The following is a 20,452-nucleotide window of genomic DNA, read 5'->3' as shown; positions in this document are numbered from 1 at the left end:
CTCGTCAGTATCTAGTACACTAGAAGGGTTACGGTCTTGAAGAGAGAATGTAGGTACCAGCATTTGATGTCAGTGCTGTCAGGTTGATCCGTTCCTTTCACGCTGCACACCCATATAGAATCGGCCCTGAGGTTCCGGAGGTCCCTCTTAGAAGGAGGGGTGTTGTCTTAGGTTTACCGACCGAGAGGTGCTAGAAGACTGCATCGTCTGATTTACCGCACTCCTGCACTGATTAAAATTACCTTACCATCATATTAAACGGAGCAGGTTTCTGCTAGCAATACAGGGGCTAAAATGTTCAGCTGTGAGCTTTTAGAGCTTGATGGTCTCAGCTGTTCAGTATTGGCAACTCTCCTTTCCTTTTATATACTTGCCTTTGGCTATCAGCGATGCCAGTGTTAGTTTCTTGCTTTCTGGCTCTGTAGCTGGAGTAGTTGTTTGAGGAGGTGTTTGTAGTGTTCATCTAAAGATTGTTGCTTGGTTATTCGATTGTGTGCATATCTTTTTCTTCTCCTATTTGTTTTTTTCCTTCCTTCACTCCCTGGTGTTGTTTGTGAGTGCATATTTGTGTTATTGGTATTTTCCTTTAAGACTATACGTATCCACTTGTTAGTCTGGTTTATGTATTTACATACACTACTACTTCCCTGGGAGGGGGAGGGAACAGATTAAGGGCATATTCAGGAGCTCAACAAGGTACGTGGCCACGGCGTCTTCACCATTAGAAGTAATTCGGGGATTAGGGATAACTAGGGCGCCCCTAGCACTAGGGAGAGGGAAGGAGCCCCTGGGCCCGGTATATCCGACAACAGAATTGTGACACCAAGGCTTTGAAACCTTTCAGCATATTCTCCTCGATGGATTTAAATTGTGGATCTTTCTTGTTACCTAGAACTTTTTTCACGACTTCTGTAAAAGGAACCTTTCACCAGGTTTGGCCGATATAAGATGCGGCCATCACCTTTCAGTACTGATATACAGCATTCTATAATGCTGTATATCTGCCCCCAACCCGACCTGCAAGAGAAGAAAAATAACTTTTATTATACTCACCTGCGGGGCGGTCCAGTTCGATCGGTGTCACTCTTCTTGGTCCAGTGCCTCCCATCTTTTTACAATCGCCGGTCTCCGGCTTGCTTCATGTGGATGACGTGACCCTAATCATTCACACAGGCTCCCCGACATCGTGCTCCTGCGCAGGCATACTTCTCTGACCTGTTGACGACAGAGCAAAGTATTGCAGTGTGCAGGTGCTGGAATAGGTCAAAGATCCCCGGAACCTGTGCACTGCAGTACTTTGCTTCTCTCTCAGCAGGACAAAGAAGTATGCCTGTGTAGGAGCTCGATGCGGGGGGAACCTGTGTGGATGATGCAGGGTTGCGTTATCCACACAAAGCAAGCAGGAGAGCGTCGATCGTAAGAAGATGGGAGGCGCTAAACCTCCCCGCGTGTCGGGCATTGTTATAATAGGTTTATGTATCTGCTTTTTTCTCTAACTCCTCCTATGCTTTTACCTCACATCCTGTTCCCCCTGGGCAGTGCTATCTTGGCAGAAACTTGCTTCAGAGCTGGAAATAGGATGTCCTGCTACCTCTATCCACTGTCCCTCCTTCTTCTATAGACATCTTCACCTCCTCATTTCTCAAGGTACAGTCAATAAATTGCCCAAATGTTCTTCCATTGCATCTTCCTCCCTGAATTGTCTATGTGCAGCTGGTCAGGCTACAGAAGGGAGGATAGCTAGAAAAAATTATCTTAAAGGGAATATGTCACCTACGTTTTCGTATATAAGCTTCGGCCAACATCAGGGGCTTATCTACAGCATTCTGGAATGCTGTAGATAAGCCCCTGATGTAACCTGAAAGATGAGAAAAAGAGGTTAGATTATAGTCACCCAGGGGCGGTCCGGGTCTGGCACCTCCCATCTTCATGTGATGACGTCCACTTCCTTGCTTCCTGTCATGGCTCCTGCACAGGCGACGTCCATCGGACCGTATCACCCCCACCAGGGGAGTATAATCTAACTTGTTTTTCTTATCTTTCAGGTTACATCAGGGGCTTATGTACAGCATTACAGAATACTGTAGATAAGCCCCTGAAGGTGGCCGCAGCTTGAAATATATACTTGAGTATAAGCCGAGATTTTCAGCCCATTTTTGTCGGCTGAAAGTGTTTCTCTCGGCTTATACTCGAGTCATTGTCCCAGGGGGTTGGCGGGGGAAGGGGAGTGGCAGCTGTCAAATCATACTTACCTGCTCCCGGCGCGTCTCTGCACTTTCCTGCTTCTCCGGCGCCCGCAGCTTCTTCCTGTGTTCAGCGGTCACGTGGTACCGCTCATTAAAGTAATGAATATGGACGCATATTCATTACTTTAATGAGCGGTACGATGTGACCGCTGAACACAGGAAGAAGTTGCGGGCGTCGAAGATCACCTGTCAGTGAGAAGCTGCCAGGAACCGCGTCGGGAGCAGGTGAGTATAATGGGGACTGGAGGATGAGTACTGCGCGATATTCACCTGTCCGTGTTCCACGCGGAAGACACAGCGGCGCCCAGTGGTGGAATGCGGGCAGGTGAATATTGCAAGTGCCGGGGGCCTGCTCAGGACAAGAGGTGAGTATGTGATTTTATTTTTATCACAGCAGCCGGCTATGGGGCAAATGTTTCTATGGAGCATCTTATGGGGCCATAATCAACCTATGCAGCATTGTATGGGGCACATTATCTATGGAGCATCTTATGGGGCCATAATCAATATATGCAGCATTGTATGGGGCACATTATCTATGGAGCATCTTATGGGGCCATAATCAACCTATGCAGCATTGTATGGGGCATATTTTCTATGAAGCATCTTATAGGGCCCATCATAAACTTTATGGAGCATTTAATGGGGCATATTTTATTATGGAGCATCATATGGGGCCATCATGAACTGTATGAAGCATTATATGGGGCTCCTGATTCAATATGGATATTCAAAAACACTTAAGCTACTGATGTCTCAATTTTATTTTTATTGGTATCTATTTTTATTTTTGAAACTTACCTGTAGCTGCTGCATTTCCCACCCAAGGCTTATACTCGAGTCATTAAGTTTTCCCAGTTTTTTGTGGCAAAAGTAGGGGTCTCAGTTTATACTCGGGTCGGCTTATACTCGAGTATATATGGTATAAATGAAAAAGTAGGTGACAGATTCCGTTTTAATCGCTCGAAAAGAGCTCATGCTCAAATTGGCTCCAGGATTCCCGGCATAAGCCGTGTGCGAAGCAGTCCTGGCCATACACCTCCTGGTGACCTGTGATAAAAATGTGCATCACAAGTTATTAATGGTTTAAACTGTAAAGCCACCATTTTCATTTACACTTATATTACTTATAGTCATGTTTTTTGCAAACCCCAGAAATAATCTATTGAATTATGGAAAAGTATTAAAAAGCCTCTCTTCTCTTTGTGTCGCCTCCCCCTTTAGATAAGCACATGAGGTTTTTATTTAAAAATCATGAGGATTTTGCTATGAGAGCTGACACCGGAATGATGTAGGAGCAGAAACCCTGATTCCAGCAATGTATCAGTTTACTGGGTGCAACAGTTCTGATGGAATCTCAGTTTTCTCTGCTGCAGATCTAACAGAGCCCTGAATGCTGAGCTGTGTATAACCCTGCCCATACCACAGCTTGGCAGCTTTCTGTGTACATTGTATTGTGAAAAAAAGAGCTAATGCTTCATTTCAGTCTCTGATCAGCTAATCCCTGTATCCTGCTGTGAACAGGTGATTAGGGTGGGTTATCTGCTGGAGAGCAAACATGGAGTCTGGTATATACCAGATGCTGTGCGACAACAAATTTATCACCTCCAGAGATAACTCTTCTGGTCTTTAAAATAATTATATATGACACTCTGGCATCGATGGCCAGTTATGAATATTGGGGTTTTTGTGACAGGCGTAGGTCTATTAGTTATGGGAGTCATATTTTCAACGTAGTGACATATGTAACACTGTATGGTCTGCACATCAGCCCCAAATTAACCCCTTAAGCCCCGAGGGTGGTTTGCACGTTAATGACCGGGCCAATTTTTACAATTCTGACCACTGTCCCTTTATGAGGTTATAACTCTGGAACGCTTTAACGGATCCCGGTGATTCTGACATTGTTTTCTCGTGACATATTGTACTTCATGGTAGTGGTAAAATTTATTCGATATAACTTGCGTTTATTTGTGAAAAAAACAGAAATTTGGCAAAAATTTAGAAAATTTCGCAATTTTCCAACTTTGAATTTTTATGCAATTAAATCACAAAGATATGTCACGCAAAATACTTAATAAGTAACATTTCCCACATGTCTACTTTACATCAGCACAATTTTGGAACCAAAATTTTTTTTTGTTAGGGAGTTATAAGGGTTAAAAGTTGACCAGCAATTTCTCATTTTTACAACACCATTTTTTTTTAAGGACCACATCTCATTTGAAGTCATTTTGAGGGGTCTATATGATAGAAAATACCCAAGTGTGACACCATTCTAAAAACTGCACCCCTCAAGGTGCTCAAAACCACATTGAAGAAGTTTATTAACCCTTCAGGGGTTTCACAGGAATTTTTGGAATGTTTAAATAAAAATGAATATTTAACTTTTTTTCACACAAAATTTATTTCAGCTCCAATTTGTTTTATTTTACCAAGGGTAACAGGATAAAATGGATGCCAAACGTTGTTGTACAATCTGTCCTGAGTACGCTGATACCCCAAATGTGGGGGTAAACCACTGTTTGGGCGCATGGCAGAGCTCGGAAGGAAAGGAGCGCCATTTGACTTTTCAATGCAAAATTGACAGGAATTGAGATGGGACACCATGTTGCGTTTGGAGAGCCCCTCATGTGCTTAAACATTGAAACCCCCCACAAGTGACACCATTTTGGAAAGTAGACACCCTAAGGAACTTATCTAGATGTGTGGTGACCACTTTGACTCACCAATTGCTTCACAGAAGTTTATAATGCAGAGCCGTAAAAATAAAAAATCATATTTTTTCACAAAAATAATCTTTTCGCCCCCAATTTTTTATTTTCTCAAGAGTAAGAGAAGAAATTGGACGTCAAAAATTGTTGTCCAATTTGCCCTGAGTACGCTGATACCCCATATATGGGTGTAAACCATTGTTTGGGCGTATGGCAGAGCTCGGAAGGGAAGGAGCGCCATTTTACTTTTCAATGCAAAATTGACTGGAATTGAGATGGGATGCCATGTTGCGTTTGGAGAGCCCCTCATGTGCCTAAACATTGAAATCCCCACAAGTGACACCATTTTGGAAAGTAGACCCCTTAAGGAACTTATCTAGATGTGTGGTGAGCACTTTGACCCAACAAGTGCTTCACAGAAGTTTATAATGCAGAGCCGTAAAAATAAAAAATCATATTTTTTTCACAAAAATGATCTTTTCGCCCCCAATTTTTTATTTTCCCAAGGGTAAGAGAAGAAATTAGACCACAAAAGTTGTTGTGCAATTTGTCCTGAGTGCGACGATACCCCATATGTGGGGGTAAACCACTGTTTGGGCGCATGGCAGAGCTCGGAAGGAAAGGAGCGCCATTTGACTTTTCAATGCAAAATTGACTGGAATTGAGATGGGACGCCATGTTGCGCTTGGAGAGCCCTTGATGTGCCTAAACATTGGAACCCCTCACAAGTGACACCATTTTGGAAAGTAGACCCCTTAAGGAACTTATCTAGATGTGTGGTGAGCACTTTGACCCAACAAGTGCTTCACAAAAGTTTATAATGCAGAGCCGTAAAAATAAAAAATCTTATTTTTACACAAAAATGATCTTTTCGCCCCCAATTTTTTATTTTCCCAAGGGTAAGAGAATAAATTAGACCACAAAAGTTGTTGTGCAATTTGTTCTGAGTGTGACGATACCCCATATGTGGGGGTAAACCACTTTTTGGGCGCATAGCAGAGCTCGGAAGGGAAGGAGCGCCATTTGACTTTTCAATGCAAAATTGACTGGAATTAAGATGGGACGCCATGTTGGTTTGGAGAGCCCCTGATGTGCCTAAACATTAAAACCCCCCACAAGTGACACCATTTTGGAAACTAGACCCCCTAAGGAACTTATCTAGATGTGTTTTGAGAGCTTTGAACCCCCAAGTGTTTCACTACAGTTTATAACGCAGAGCCGTGAAAATAATTTTATTTTTTTTCGCAAAAATTATTTTTTAACCCCCAGTTTTGTATTTTCACAAGGGTAACAGAATAAATTGGACCCCAAAAGTTGTTGTCCAATTTGTCCTGAGTACGCTGATACCCAATATGTGGGGGGGAACCACTGTTTGGGCGCATGGCAGAGCTCGGAAGGGAAGGAGCGCCATTTGGAATGCAGACTTAGATGGATTGGTCTGCAGGAGTCACGTTGCATTTGCAGAGCCCCTGATGTACCCAAACAGTACAAACCCCCCACAAGTGACCCCATATTAGAAACTAGACCTCCCAAGGAACTTATCTAGATGTGTTGTGAGAACTTTGAACCCCTAAGTGTTTCACTACAGTTTATAACGCAGAGCCGTGAAAATAAAAATTCTTTTTTTTTCACAAAAATGATTTTTTAGCCCCCAGCTTTGTATTTTTACAAGGGTAACAGAATAAATTGGACCCCAAAAGTTGTTGTCCAATTTGTCTCGAGTACGCTGATACCCCATATGTTGGGGTAAACCCCTGTTTGGGCGCACGGGGGAGCTCGGAAGTGAAGGAGCACTGTTTTACTTTTTTAATGCAGAATTGGCTGGAATTGAGATCGGACGCCATGTCGCGTTTGGAGAACCCCTGATGTGCCTAAACAGTGGAAACCCCCCAATTATAACTGAAACCCTAATCCAAACGCACCCCTAACCCTAATCCCAACTGTAACCCTAACCACACACCTAACCCTGACACACCCCTAATTCTAATCCCAACCCTAATCCCAACTAGAAAATGTAATCCAAACCCTAGCCCTAACCCTAATGGGAAAATGGAAATAAATACATTTTTTTAAATTTTATTATTTTTCCCTAAGGCTAGGTTCACATTGCGTTAGGGAAATCCGTTTAGCGCTAGCGGATTGCGCTAACGCAATGTCTTTTTAGGTGTCGCGTTTAGTGGTCGCGTTAACGTCCCCGCTCTGGAAGATCGGGGATCGGACCTCGGGCGCGCCGCGGACGCTGCAAGCAGCGTCCGAGGCGCGCCACAAAAGAACGGCACCTTGCTAGCGCGAGCCGAAAATGGCACGCTCTAGCGATGCGCTACACCCGAAAATCACATTGCTGTCAATGGGTGTGGTAACGGACCCGTTGCACGGCGTTAATTGTGACATTTTCGCCGTGCAACGCTGTCCGTTAGCGTTAACCCATTAACGCAATGTGAACCTAGCCTAACTAAGGGGGTGATGAAGGGGGGTTTGATTTACTTTTATAGCGTTTTTTATATCGGATTTTTATGATTGGCAGCCGTCACACACTAAAAGACGCTTTTTATAGCAAAATAGTTTTTGCGTCTCCACATTTTGAGACCTATAATTTTTCCATATTTTGGTCCACAGAGTCATGTGAGTCATGTGAGGTCTTGTTTTTTGCGGGACGAGTTGACGTTTTTATTGGTAACATTTTCGGACACGTGACAGTTTTTGATCGCTTTTTATTCCGATTTTTTGTGAGGCAGAATGACCAAAAACCAGCTATTCATGAATTTCTTTTGTGGGAGGCGTTTATACCGTTCCGCGTTTGGTAAAATTGATGAAGCAGTTTTATTCTTCGGGTCAGTATGATTACAGTGATACCTCATTTATATCATTTTTTTATGTTTTGGCGCTTTTATACGATAAAAGCTATTTTATAGAAAAAATAATTATTTTGGCATCGCTTTATTCTGAGGACTATAACTTTTTTATTTTTTTGGTTATGATGCTATATGGCGGCTCGTTTTTTGCGGGACAAGATGACGTTTTCAGAGGTACCATGGTTATTTATATCCGTCTTTTTGATAGCGTGTTATTCCACTTTTTGTTCAGCGCTATGATAATAAAGCGTTGTTTTTTGGCTCTTTTTTTTTTTTTTTTCTTACAGTGTTCACTGAAGGGGTTAACTAGTGGGCCAGTTTTATAGGTTGGGTCGTTACGGACGCGGCGATACTAAATATGTGTACTTTTATTGTTTTTTTTTTTTTTTAAGATAAAGAAATGTATTTATGGGAATAATATTTTTTTTTTCTTCTTTATTTAGGATTTTTTTTTTTTTTTTTTTTTTTTTTACACGTGTGGAAATTTTTTTTTTTACTTTTTCACTTTGTCCCAGGGGGGGACATCACAGATCACCGATTTGACAGTGTGCACAGCACTCTGTCAGATCGGTGATCTGACATACAGCCGGGCAGGATTAGAGCTGCAGCTGCAGCCGCAGCCTGATCCTGACCCGGATGTGCTCCCTGCAGGACCCGGATGCAGCCCCGCGGCCATTTTGGATCCGGGGCCTGCAGGGAGAAGACGCTCGGTACACGGTGAGTACATCACCGTGTACCGATCGTCTCAGGGAAGCCCGCAGGGAGCCCCCTCCCTGCGCGATGCTTCCCTGCACCGCCGGCACACCGCGATCATCTTTGATCGCGGTGTGCCGGGGGTTAATGTGCCGGGAGTGGTCCGTGACCGCTCCTGGCACATAGTGCCGGATGTCAGCTGCGATAGGCAGCTGACACCCGGCCGCGCTCCCCCCGAGAGCGCGGCCGATCGCATATGACGTACTATCCCGTCACTGGGAATTAAGTCCCAGGTCACCTTGACGGGATAGTACGTCATATGGGATTAAGGGGTTAATATTGGCCAGATGAATAAAGATAGATATGCCATGTTTCCTAAATATAGAAAGATAAAGTCATGATGGGAAATATGGCATTAATATCTCCCGCCTGGGACATCTGGGGGTGAGGGTCGCAGATGTTCTGAAGGTTGTGGATTCCATAATTTTTTTGTATCAGAGCCGCATCCTATGGAGCAGCCCCATCTGAAGTCACCAAGGGAAGGTAGGTGGGTGTGACTTTATCTAATAAAATCAGATTCAGAATTATAATCATTGTTCAGTGCTGGGAGATACAGCTCACTGTAGAATTGTTCCATATTTCAACCAGAACACTCCCCTCTGCTAAGATTTGCGCCATTTCTGTGAAATCGGGTCTAATAATTTTCTTTAGTAATCCGCATTTTATTTTGTTATTGTATATACTGTATTGTCTTGTCCCCTTTTGTAATATATTTTGTTCATTTTTTATAAACACTGCTTACTTTTCAGATAAATATATAAAATGTATTAGCTTTGTTCCTCTTGCTCTATAAACCACATCCCTGAAGCCTCGCGAGGCCATACGTTAACAGGAAGGGGGTGTCAATTGGCCAATAAAAAATATTGGTGATGACAGCTAGTTTTCCTTGGGTTATTGAGAAGCTTGGCGGTGACCGTACTGGATGTGTATATACTATACGTTTACTAGGAAGTTCACAATAACCTGCCTGGTAGTAGCGAAAGCAGCTCGTCCATCAGTCATCAGTTAATTGGGTGATTGTCCTGATGATTGGAGGCAGCTTATTCATGACAAATTAATGGAAGCAGTGGGATATCTGTGTGATTTCCCGGCTGTCTCCTGACACTGCTAATCAGTGGGGGGGTATGGGGTGGCTGGACCAGGAGGCACAAGACACATAGTCCTGTAGTGATAATCTGCTGATAAAACATTAACTTTATTGAAAAAGCAGCACACAGTCTAGTAAGTGACACATCCCTGGAATCATGTCTGTGCTTCTCCATTGTGCTACACTCAGGTAACATAACAAAACGTACTGACAAATTCTGTTGAAGATGCTCAAGTGAAAAATTGGAAGACAAGAGCCTTGTGGCCTAATGTCTACCGATCCTTGTTTTAAGATCTGCTTTAGTTAAATAATGGGATTTTAAGTGAATGGAGCAAAACTGCAGTACCCTGCCCAGCTATTAAATATAGTAGGTGCTGGTGTGTGGAGCATCGTAACCTGTAAGACTAATTAATTAATTAATGTAAACTCTTGTGAAATCTAAATGTTAAGAGTTTAAAATAATTTTTATTTTTAGCAGATGACTGTACTAGAAGCTTGGATGGGCAACTTTCTTCAGATTTTAAAGTAGAAAATCATGGCATCATACAACATAAATATGAAGAGCACGCCATTATCCCAGATATATCCTCAACCCTCCACATTCAAGATCTGTCCTGTAATTCCTTTAAAACAGTCTCATCTCCTGATTCAACACAGAATGTTGGGCAAAAGAAAAGTCACAGAAGGGCTGATCGACAGCAAAGAGCTCACACAGGAGAGATGCCATATTCCTGTTCAGAATGTGGCAAGTGTTTTAAATGGAAATCACGACTTGGTGCACATCTGAAAACTCATATTGGGTTGAAACCATTTTCATGTTCAGAATGTGGAAGATGTTTTATCTGGAAATCAAAGCTTGTTGCACATCAACGTAATCACACAGGGGAGAAGCCGTATTCATGTTCAGAATGTGGAAAATGGTTTAGTTGGAAATCACAGCTTGTTATACATCTAAAATCTCACACAGGGGAGAAGCCATTTTCATGTTCAGAATGTGAGAAATCTTTCACACAGAAATCAGATCTTTTTAGACATCAAATAATTCACAGAGGGGAGAAGCAATTTTCATGTTCACAATGTGAAAAATGTTTTACTAGGAAATCAAATCTTTTTACCCATCTAAAAGCTCACAAAGGTGAGAAACCATTTTCATGTTCAGAATGTGGAAAATGTTTTTGTTGGAAGTCTCAACTTGTTACACATCTAAACACTCACAAAGGGGAGAAGCCATATTCATGTCCAGAATGTGGAAAATGTTTTTCTTCGAAATCACAGCTTGTTACACATGTAAAAACTCAAAAAGGGGAGAAACCATTTTCATGTTCTGAATGTGGAAAATGTTTTATTTGGGAATCACAGCTTGTTAGACATCAAAGAATTCATACAGGGGAGAAGCCATTCTCATGTACTGTGTGTGGAAAGTGTTTTAGTCAAAGGTCAATTCTAATCGAACATCAGAGAACTCACACAGGAGAAACCTTTACGTGTCCAGAATGTAAGAAATGTTTTATACACAAATCAAATCTTTTTAAACATCAAAAAACACACACAGGGGAGAAGCCATATTCATGTTCAGAATGTGGGAAACGCTTTGTTCATAAATTTTCTTTTGTTAGACATCTGAGACTTCACACAGAGGAGAAGCTATTTTAACATAGTCTTAATGGAAAGTCTTTAACCAAATATTATTTCTAATTGGAGTTGATCTAACTAACACAGGAAAAACATTTTCATCTCCAGAATACGGGAAATGTGTCCACAAATCAAATCTTTTTGAGGAACAAAGAACTCAAACGGGGAGAAGCCAGTTTCTTGTTTCTTTCAGAAACAGTACCAGAAAAAATCCAACAGTGGCTTAAAAGGTACATTCTCAGGTTATGCAAGAGAATTTGCCACCAAACGATAATGAGCTTTTGCTTTAAAACTTACACTTATATTTGGGCTTGTCATTTTAATGGTACAATATTGCCTGGGCACTTGAGCCATCCAGTCAGCAAGTTGTGCATAACAATACCACATTGTGGAATTTTATTTATTTTATTTTTTTTTCCAATAGTTTTTATTTTGCACCATTTTGTTTCTATAGTTTTTGCATGCTATAAAAAGTCAGAGGTTAAAGTATGCTGTTTCCACTCTGTTTGAACAAAAATAACAACCTACAATAACCAAGGAATAGCTGGTACAAGAGATCTGATCATCACAGAAATAAGTAGTTCAAAAGGCACGAATACTGCGATAAGACAATATCTGATGCCTGGAATCATTGTACATTTGGCCACTGTCGTAAAGAAAAATTAAAATCCATGAAGACATTTCCAGAGAGGGGACATACCACCCTCACATTGATCATATGGAATTAATTATAACAAAGGAACAAATTATAACTGTGGAAATGAGAGAGGGCTGACACTTCAACCTGAATTGAAATAGGACCTCCTGCAGTGATCAGGTAATTACAACAAGAGATCTGTTCTGATAACGAGACACTAAGAGTAGAAATCGTATATTCAGAGGCGGAGATGTACACTTCCAAGGCAAGAGCTTCTTCTGTTTAAAGAACTGATCCTAGACTTTCTGGAGTCATTGGTGAATATTGGGGTTTGTATCGATCCGATATTTAGGGGGATATATTTTTGGCGTTGTAGCTATGGGACATGCATAACATATTCACGTCACCATAAGGCCATTTTAACATCTCCAGCTTAATATTGGCTGAATGGATGATGCTATCCATGCTAGATGCTATCCATGCTAGAAAAAAGAAGACTGAGGGGCGATCTAATAACCATGTATAAGTATATAAGGGGACAATACAAATATCTCGCTGAGGATCTGTTTATACCAAAGAAGATGACGGGCACAAGGGGGCATTCTTTGCGTCTGGAGGAGAGAAGGTTTTTCCACCAACATAGAAGAGGATTCTTTACAGTTAGGGCAGTGAGAATCTGGAATTGCTTGCCTGAGGAGGTGGTGATGGCAAACTCAGTCGAGGGGTTCAAGAGAGGCCTGGATGTCTTCCTGGAGCAGAACAATATTGTATCATACAATTATTAGGTTCTGTAGAAGTATGTAGATCTGGGGATTTATTATGATGGAATATAGGCTGACCTGGATGGACAAATGTCTTTTTTCGACCTTACTAACTATGTTACTATGTTACTATAGAAAGGTAAAATCACTATTGGAAACATGACAATATCTACAACCCAGGACCTCCAGGAATGAAGATATCCTGAAGGTTGGAGATATCATAATCTGCTAAAAGACCTAGCACATCCCCCGTCCTGCCCCTTCATGAGCTCACCAAAGGAAGGTATGTGGACGTAACCTGGATCTAATAAAAATCAAAATTTAGGTTTCTGTTATTGTTCATTTTCTGGAAGACACATTTTGCTGAGAGTGTTTCATTTTCCTCATCGAATTGCTTCCCTCCTTAAAGATAAGAAACATTCGTGCAACATCAAGTTTAGTAATTCTCTTTTGTTATTCCTTTTTATTTCATGCAATTGTATATACCATATTGTTTGTTCCCATTTTGTATCATCTTTGCATATTTTTATAAACACTGCCTACCTTTCTGGCTTAAATATATAAACTTTAGTAGCTCCATTCTTGCTCTGTAAACTGCACCTCTGAAGCCATATGCTACCTGTAACGGGTATCCTATCGGACTATATAAACAATTGGTAGTAGCAAGTAGTTCCATTTTGTTGTGGAGTTTACAGTGATCATATCAGGGTATACAGTGGGGGAAATAAGTATTTGATCCCTTGCTGATTTTGTAAGTTTGCCAACTGACAAAGACATGAACAGTATATAATTTAAAGGGTAGGTTAATTTTAACATTGAGAGATAGAATTTCAAAAATAAAATCCAGATTATCACATTGTATACATGAATTTGCATTTTGCAGTGAGAAATAAGTATTTGATCCCTCTGGCAAACAAGACTTAATACTTGGTGGCAAAACCCTTGTTGGCAAGCACAGCAGTCAGACAATTTTTGTAGTTGATGATGAGGTTTGTGCACATGTCAGGAGGAATTTTGGTCCACTCCTTTTTGCAGATTATCTCTAAATCATTAAACTTTTGAGGCTGTCGCTTGGCAACTCGGAGCTTCAACTCCCTCCATAACCATGACCTTAATGTGTTTCTATTTGAGCCACTCCTTTGTTGCCTTAGCTGTATGTTTTGGGTCATTGTCTTGCTGGAAGACCCAGCCACGACCCATTTTTAATGTCCTGGCGGAGGGAAGGAGGTTGTCACTCAGGATTTTACGGTATATGGCTTCATCCATTCTCCCATTGATGCGGTGAAGTAGTCCTTTGCCCTTATCAGAGAAACACCCCCAAAACATAATATTTCCACCTCCATGCTTGACAGTGGGAACGGTGTTCTTTGGTTCTTAGGCAGCATTTCTCTTCCTCCAAACACGGCGAGTTGAGTTAATGCCAGAAGACCTCAATTTGTGTCTCGTCTGACCACAGCATCTTCTCCCAATCACTCACAGAATCATCCAGGTGTTCACTGGCAAACTCCAGACCGGCCTGCACATGTGCCTTCTTGAGCAGGGGGACGTTGCTGGCACTTCATGATTTTAAACCCGTTACCAATGTTTTTTTGGGTGACTTTGGTCCCAACTGCCTTGAGATCATTAACAAGTTCCTCCCGTGTAGTTTTAGGCTGATGTCTCACCTTCCTCATGATCAAGGATACCCCATGAGGTGAGATTTTGCATGATGCCCCAGCTCAATGTCGATTGACAGTCATTTTGCATTTCTTCCATTTTCTTACTATTGCACCAACAGTTGTCCCCTTCTCACCCAGCATCTTACTTATGGTTTTGTAGCCTATTCCAGTTTTGTGCAGGTCTATGATCTTGTCCCTGGCATCCTTATAAAGCTCTTTGGTCTTGCCCATGTTGTAGAGGTTAGAGTCTGACTGATTAACTGAGTCTGTGGACAGGAGTCTTTTATAAAAGTGACTATGTAAGAGAGCTGTCTTTAAAGCAGGTAGCGAGTTGACAAGGAGCGTCTAACTGGTCTGTCGGAGCCTAAATTCTTAATGGTTGGTAGGGGATCAAATACTCATTTCTCACGGCGAAATGCAAATAAATTTATATAATTCATACCATGTGATTTTCTGGATTTTATTTTTGATATTCTATCTCAATGTTAAAATGATCCTACCATTAAAATTATAAACTGTTCTTGTCTTTGTCAGTGGGCAAAGGAAAAACACTGTATGCACAACCTCAGAAGGTGCTCAAGTAGGGCCCCATACCATACATGTATAATAAAGAGAACTTGGCACTCAGCTTCTAGAATATTTTTGGAATTTTTTGGGGGATTTTATTGATTTTCTTTGGATTTTTTTTTTATATTTTTGGAAAAACATTTTGGATTTTTTTTGGGGGGAGGGGGATTTTTTTTATTGCAGCCAGAAAATAATATAAATTTTCTGGCTGCAATAAAAAAAAAATCCAAAAATATTCTAGAAGTTGAGTGCCAAGTTCTCTTTGTCAGTGGGCAAACTTACAAAATCAGCCAGAGATCAAACACTTATTTCCTCCACTGTATGTGTGTGTGTGTATATATACACTGCTCAAAAAATAAAGGGAACACTTAAACAACAGAATTTAACTCTAGAAAAGATGAAAATCGATTAGGACACCGCGCTAGCTAGATGAAGTGACAATCAATGGAGATATGTAGTCAAAGAAGTGTGCAGTATAAAAGTGGCCGCAACCATCAGCAGTGGTACCATATAGCACAATAAGGTGTCAGGAATGCCAAATGGGCAAATGAGTAAATGTTCATAGAGCCAGCAAAAAATACCTCCTGTGGCCGCAGTGAGAGATATCTAACAGGGTAAATATAGGAGATATAAGTGTGTGGCAGGTGTAGAATAGAATGAAATGACCGCACACTTACTAATATGGATGTTACTTCAGCGGAGGTGCTGGCGCTGTCCTGTGGTGAGTGGGAGCAGGAGCGGGATCACCAGAGCCCTGACGAAGAAGGTCCGGAGACCTTCGAAACGCATAGGCATTTGGTTCTGTGCGGCACCCGTCCCCTGCTCCTTTCCCTCTCTTCTAGGTGACGTCACCCAGACCATGCCCCCTTTTTTCACCGCTCTCTGTAGCGGCTTCCTTCCGGCCCACGTGTGCCGGTGACCAGCGCTCCTGGCGCGCGGCGGCTGAGCACCCATCAGGGAGGACGCTCCCTATACCAGCAGGTGTCTCTGCCGCCCTGCGCTGTTCCCTTTGCTGGACTCCACAATTTCGGATCCCCGGGCCGCTGGTGATCTCTCCCACTCACCACAGGACAGCGCCAGCACACCACCACCTTATTGTGCTATATGGTACCACTGCTGATGGTTGCGGCCACTTTTATACTGCACACTTCTTTGACTACATATCTCCATTGATTGTCACTTCATCTAGCTAGCGCGGTGTCCTAATCGATTTTCATCTTTTCTTGTTACCACTTGACAGACTTAGCACAGTAGCTGTCTAGGCACCTGCAGCTTCCTAGTAAAACCCCTCCCCTTCTGGGAGCGCCGGTGTGTTTTTATCTTTTTGAGAATCTAACTCTAAGTAAATCAATCTTCTGTGAAATCAAACTGTCCACTTAGGAAGCAACACTGTTTGACAATCAATTTCACTTGCTGTTGTGCAAATGGAATAGATTACAGATGGAAATTATTTGCAATTATCAAGACACACTGAATAGAGGAGTGGTTCTGCAGGTGGTGACCACAGTCTCAGTACCAATGCTTTCTGGCTGATGTTTTGATCACTTTTGAATGTTGGTTGTGCTTTTACCCTCGTGGTGGCATGAGACAGACTATAAAACCCACACAAGTGGCTCAGGTAGTTCAGCTCATCCAGGATGGCACATTAATGCGAGCTGTGGCAAGAAGGTTTGCTGTGTCTGTCAGCGTGTCCAGAGGCTGGAGGCGCTACCAGGAGACAGGCCAGTACCACAGGAGATGTGGAGGGGGTCGTAGGAGGGCAACAAACCAGCAGCAGGACCGCTACCTCAGCCTTTTTGCAAGGAAGAGCACTGCCAGAGCCCTGCAAAATGACCTTCAGCAGGCCACAAATGTGCATGTGTCTGCACAAACAGTTAGAAACCGACTCCATGAGGATGGTCTGAGTGCCCGACATCCACAGATGGGGGTTGTGCTCACAGCCCATCACCGTGCAGGATGCTTGGCATTTGCCACAGAACACCAGGGTTGGCAAATTTGCCACTGGCGCCCTGTGCTCTTTTCAGAGATAAAAGCAGGTTCACACTGAGCACATGTGACAGAGTCTGGAGACGCCGTGGAGAGCGATCTGCCTGCAACATCCTTCAGCATGATCGGTTTGGCAGTGGGTCAGTAATGGTGTGGGGTGGCTTTTCTTTGGAGGGCTGCACAGTCCTCCATGTGCTCGCCAGAGGTAGCCTGACGGCCATTAGGTGCCGAGATGATATCCTCAGACCCCTTGTGAGACCATATTCTGGTGCGGTTGGCCCTGGGTTCCTCCTAATAATGCAGGACAATGCCAGACCTCATGTGGCTGGAGTGTGTCAGCAGTTCCTGCAAGATAAAGGCATTGAAGCTATGGACTGGCCCGCCCATTCCACAGACCTGAATCTGATTGAACACATCTGGGACATCATGTCTCGCACCATCCACCAACGTCACGTTGCATCACAGACTGTCCAGGAGTTGGCAGATGCTTTAGCCCAGGTCTGGGAGGAGATCCCTCAGGAGACCATCTGCCACCTCATCAGGAGCATGCCCAGGCGTTGTAGGGAGGTCATACAGGCACTCCGCATCATTTCCTTGTCTTGAGGCATTTCCACTGAAGTTGGATCAGCCTGTAATTTGATTTTCCAATTTGATTTTGAGTATCATTCCAAATTCAGACCTCCATGGAATATTAATTTTGATTTACATTGATCATTTTTATGTTTTATTATATACACGCACACACACATATATACATGTATAAATATATATATATATATATATACTAGTGGCCAAAATTGTGCATACACTTCTAATTTGTCATTTTTTTAAGTTTTTAGCATGCAATCATACAAATTGTTTACAACAATAATACCACAAGTAGTCTAAGGTAGATTAGAACACCTGTACATAGAAAAAAGGTCACCATAATACAAAATATCTCCTTTCTATAAGAACAGCTGAATGGTCAAAATATCACGTCCTAATATGTTAATTTCATGCTATCCCTATGTGTTCTTTCTTTAGTAGCATGTAGGGTATCCTTTAGCATCGATAACAGCTTTGCATCTCCTTGGCATTGATTCAACAAGACTTCTCAGGTACTCTGTGGTTATAACATGGTACCAGGAACTGATAACAGCTGCAATCAATGCCTGTTTGTTGCTTGGTCGCTTACTAGAAACCAATCGCTTTAATCTTGACTTTCGATAGGGTTCAGATCAGGACTGTTTCCTGGCCATTAAAGCACAGAAATTTGCTTACAAACCATTTTAGACATTGCATTGCAGTGTGACATGGTGCTCCATCCTGTTGAAAAATAATTTCGGTCTGTTTCTTGCCAAGGTCACGAATTGATAGGATGAACTTTGGTTCAAGGACATCATGAATGTATTTAGAAGCATTTACAGTTCCCTCAAGGACCTGTATTCTCACAATTCCATGCCAGGACATACAGCCTCATATCATAACACTCTCAGGATGTTTCATTGTAGCTGTCATACACTCTGGAAGACAGTCTTCCTTTGACCTTCTCCGAACATAACACACTCCGTCATTACCAAAAATTGATATTCTCGTATCATCGCTCCAGATTACTTCCAATCTTCAGTTATCCAGCTAAGATGTTCTTTGGCCCAGGAAATTCTCTTACATTTCTGTTTAAGATTTAGGAATGGCTTTTTCCTTGGTGTTCGTGCTTTCAGACCGGCATCAAGTAATTGGTGATGTACTGTTCTATCTGACACCGAAATTCCTCCATTATGCAAGAACTGGTTGAGTTCCTTGGCTGATGCCCTTCTGTTTTACAAGGCTAACCTAACAATTCTTTTGTCTGTTTTTGGAGTTGAGGCCTTTTTCCTTCCTCTTCCACTCTTAAGGTACCGTCACACTAGACGATATCGCTAGCGATCCGTGACGTTGCAGCGTCCTGGCTAGCGATATCGTCCAGTGTGACAGGCAGCAGCGATCAGGCCCCTGCTGTGCTGACGCTGGTCGGGGAAGAAAGTCCAGAACTTTGTTTCGTCGCTGGACTCCCCGCAGACATCGCTGAATCGGCGTGTGTGACACCGATTCAGCGATGTCTTCACTGGTAACTAGGGTAAACATCGGGTTACTAAGCGCAGGGCCGCGCTTAGTAACCCGATGTTTACCCTGGTTACCATCGTTAAAGTAAAAAAAACAACCGCTACATACTTACCGCTGTCTGTCCTCGGCGCTGGGCTTCTCTGCTCTGGCTGTGAGCACAGCGGCCGGAAAGCAGAGCGGTGACGTCACCGCTCTGCTTTCCGGCTGCCTGGCGCTCACAGCCAGAGCAGAGAAGCAGAGCGCCGAGGACAGACAGCGGTAGGTAAGTATGTAGCGTTTGTTTTTTTACTTTTAGAATGGTAACCAGGGTAAACATCGGGTTACTAAGCGCGGCCCTGCGCTTAGTAACCCGATGTTTATCCTGGTTACCGGGGACTTCGGGATCGTTGGTCGCTGGAGAGCTGTCTGTGTGACAGCTCTCCAGCGACCAAACAGCGACGCTGCAGCGATCCGGATCGTTGTCGGTATCGCTGCGGCGTCGCTTAGTGTGACGGTACCTTTAGTTTTGATGCTGCAACTATCAGCAAAACGTCAACACAGCTTTTGCACTTCAGAAGCAGTGGCTCCACCACCCATCTTCCTAGCAATTTCTCTGATGCTGTATCACTTCTTCCTCAAAACAATAGCCATAGCTCTCTTTTCTGGAGACCAATCAGACCTATATGTGGCTGGCATGATTAAAATCTAAAAAAACAACAATTTTTCTGACTCTTCAAGGCAGTGTCAGTCTCTAAATCCTTAGCCATCAATCACTTTGATAACTGTATGGTTGTACTCACATGCTATGCGTCCTCAGTTCTAACTCAGCCACACTGACTTGTAATAAGAGTTGTATATAAGCACAATGCAGCAGGTGGAAGGAGTAATCCAAACAGAAGAAGTTCACATGTATATCCAAAAATGGCCACAGCAAACTGATAATGAGAAAGAAGAGAGGGGCAAAGGCTAAACATCATCAACTATATGAGAGAAGAAGGAACAAACTTCAAAGGGCAGGGCTCTTGCCTAGCAACAACAGAATGCATAGCATACAGAATACATAGCAAGTTGTTCCCATTCATGAGACACAACACTCCTTGTCTGAAATCTTTAGATTTCACAATGTCTCTGACGTGATGAGTCGTTGCTGTCCGACGCCGTCATGAAACCTGAAAAAGAAGAAAGCAATATGCAACAATAATTCACAATGCAAGTCCCTACTTGAGTGATAACGCATAGTCCTTGAATAAGACATGAAAAATGAATATGAGTTCGATTAAAAAAAAAACATCTTCGGGTTTGGGAAGCCCAACAATCTGATGGTAATGTTTAATCCACGGAGAAGTATTCAAGTCCGGTTGCACGCAGAGTGTTTTTATGTCCTAACATGGCTGGGGCATGCTCCCCGCCATGGCAGAGTCCAGCAACACTGTTCAGTTCATGTAACATCCTACTTCGGTAAAATTAGCACAAGTTCAGTGACTGGGAGAAAGAA

General features: G+C 42.6%; 1 protein-coding gene across 1 annotated transcript in view; it reads left to right on the top strand.

Moving 5' to 3' along the window:
• The window catches only part of LOC138659048 (oocyte zinc finger protein XlCOF7.1-like), a 51,861-nt gene extending 38,136 nt beyond the window's left edge, over positions 1-13,725 (top strand). The window contains exon 7 of the mRNA XM_069745878.1: positions 10,128-13,725. Within this exon, the coding sequence (XP_069601979.1) occupies positions 10,128-11,305 (1,178 nt within the window). The 3' untranslated portion in view covers positions 11,306-13,725. The remainder of the gene's footprint in view (positions 1-10,127) is intronic.
• The last annotated feature ends 6,727 nt before the right edge of the window (positions 13,726-20,452 follow it).

The sequence above is a fragment of the Ranitomeya imitator genome, chromosome 1, assembly GCF_032444005.1.
Source record: "Ranitomeya imitator isolate aRanImi1 chromosome 1, aRanImi1.pri, whole genome shotgun sequence".
Lineage (NCBI taxonomy): Eukaryota > Metazoa > Chordata > Amphibia > Anura > Dendrobatidae > Ranitomeya > Ranitomeya imitator.
Note: the sequence above shows the minus strand (reverse complement) of the source record. Positions and strands in the feature narration are given on the sequence as shown.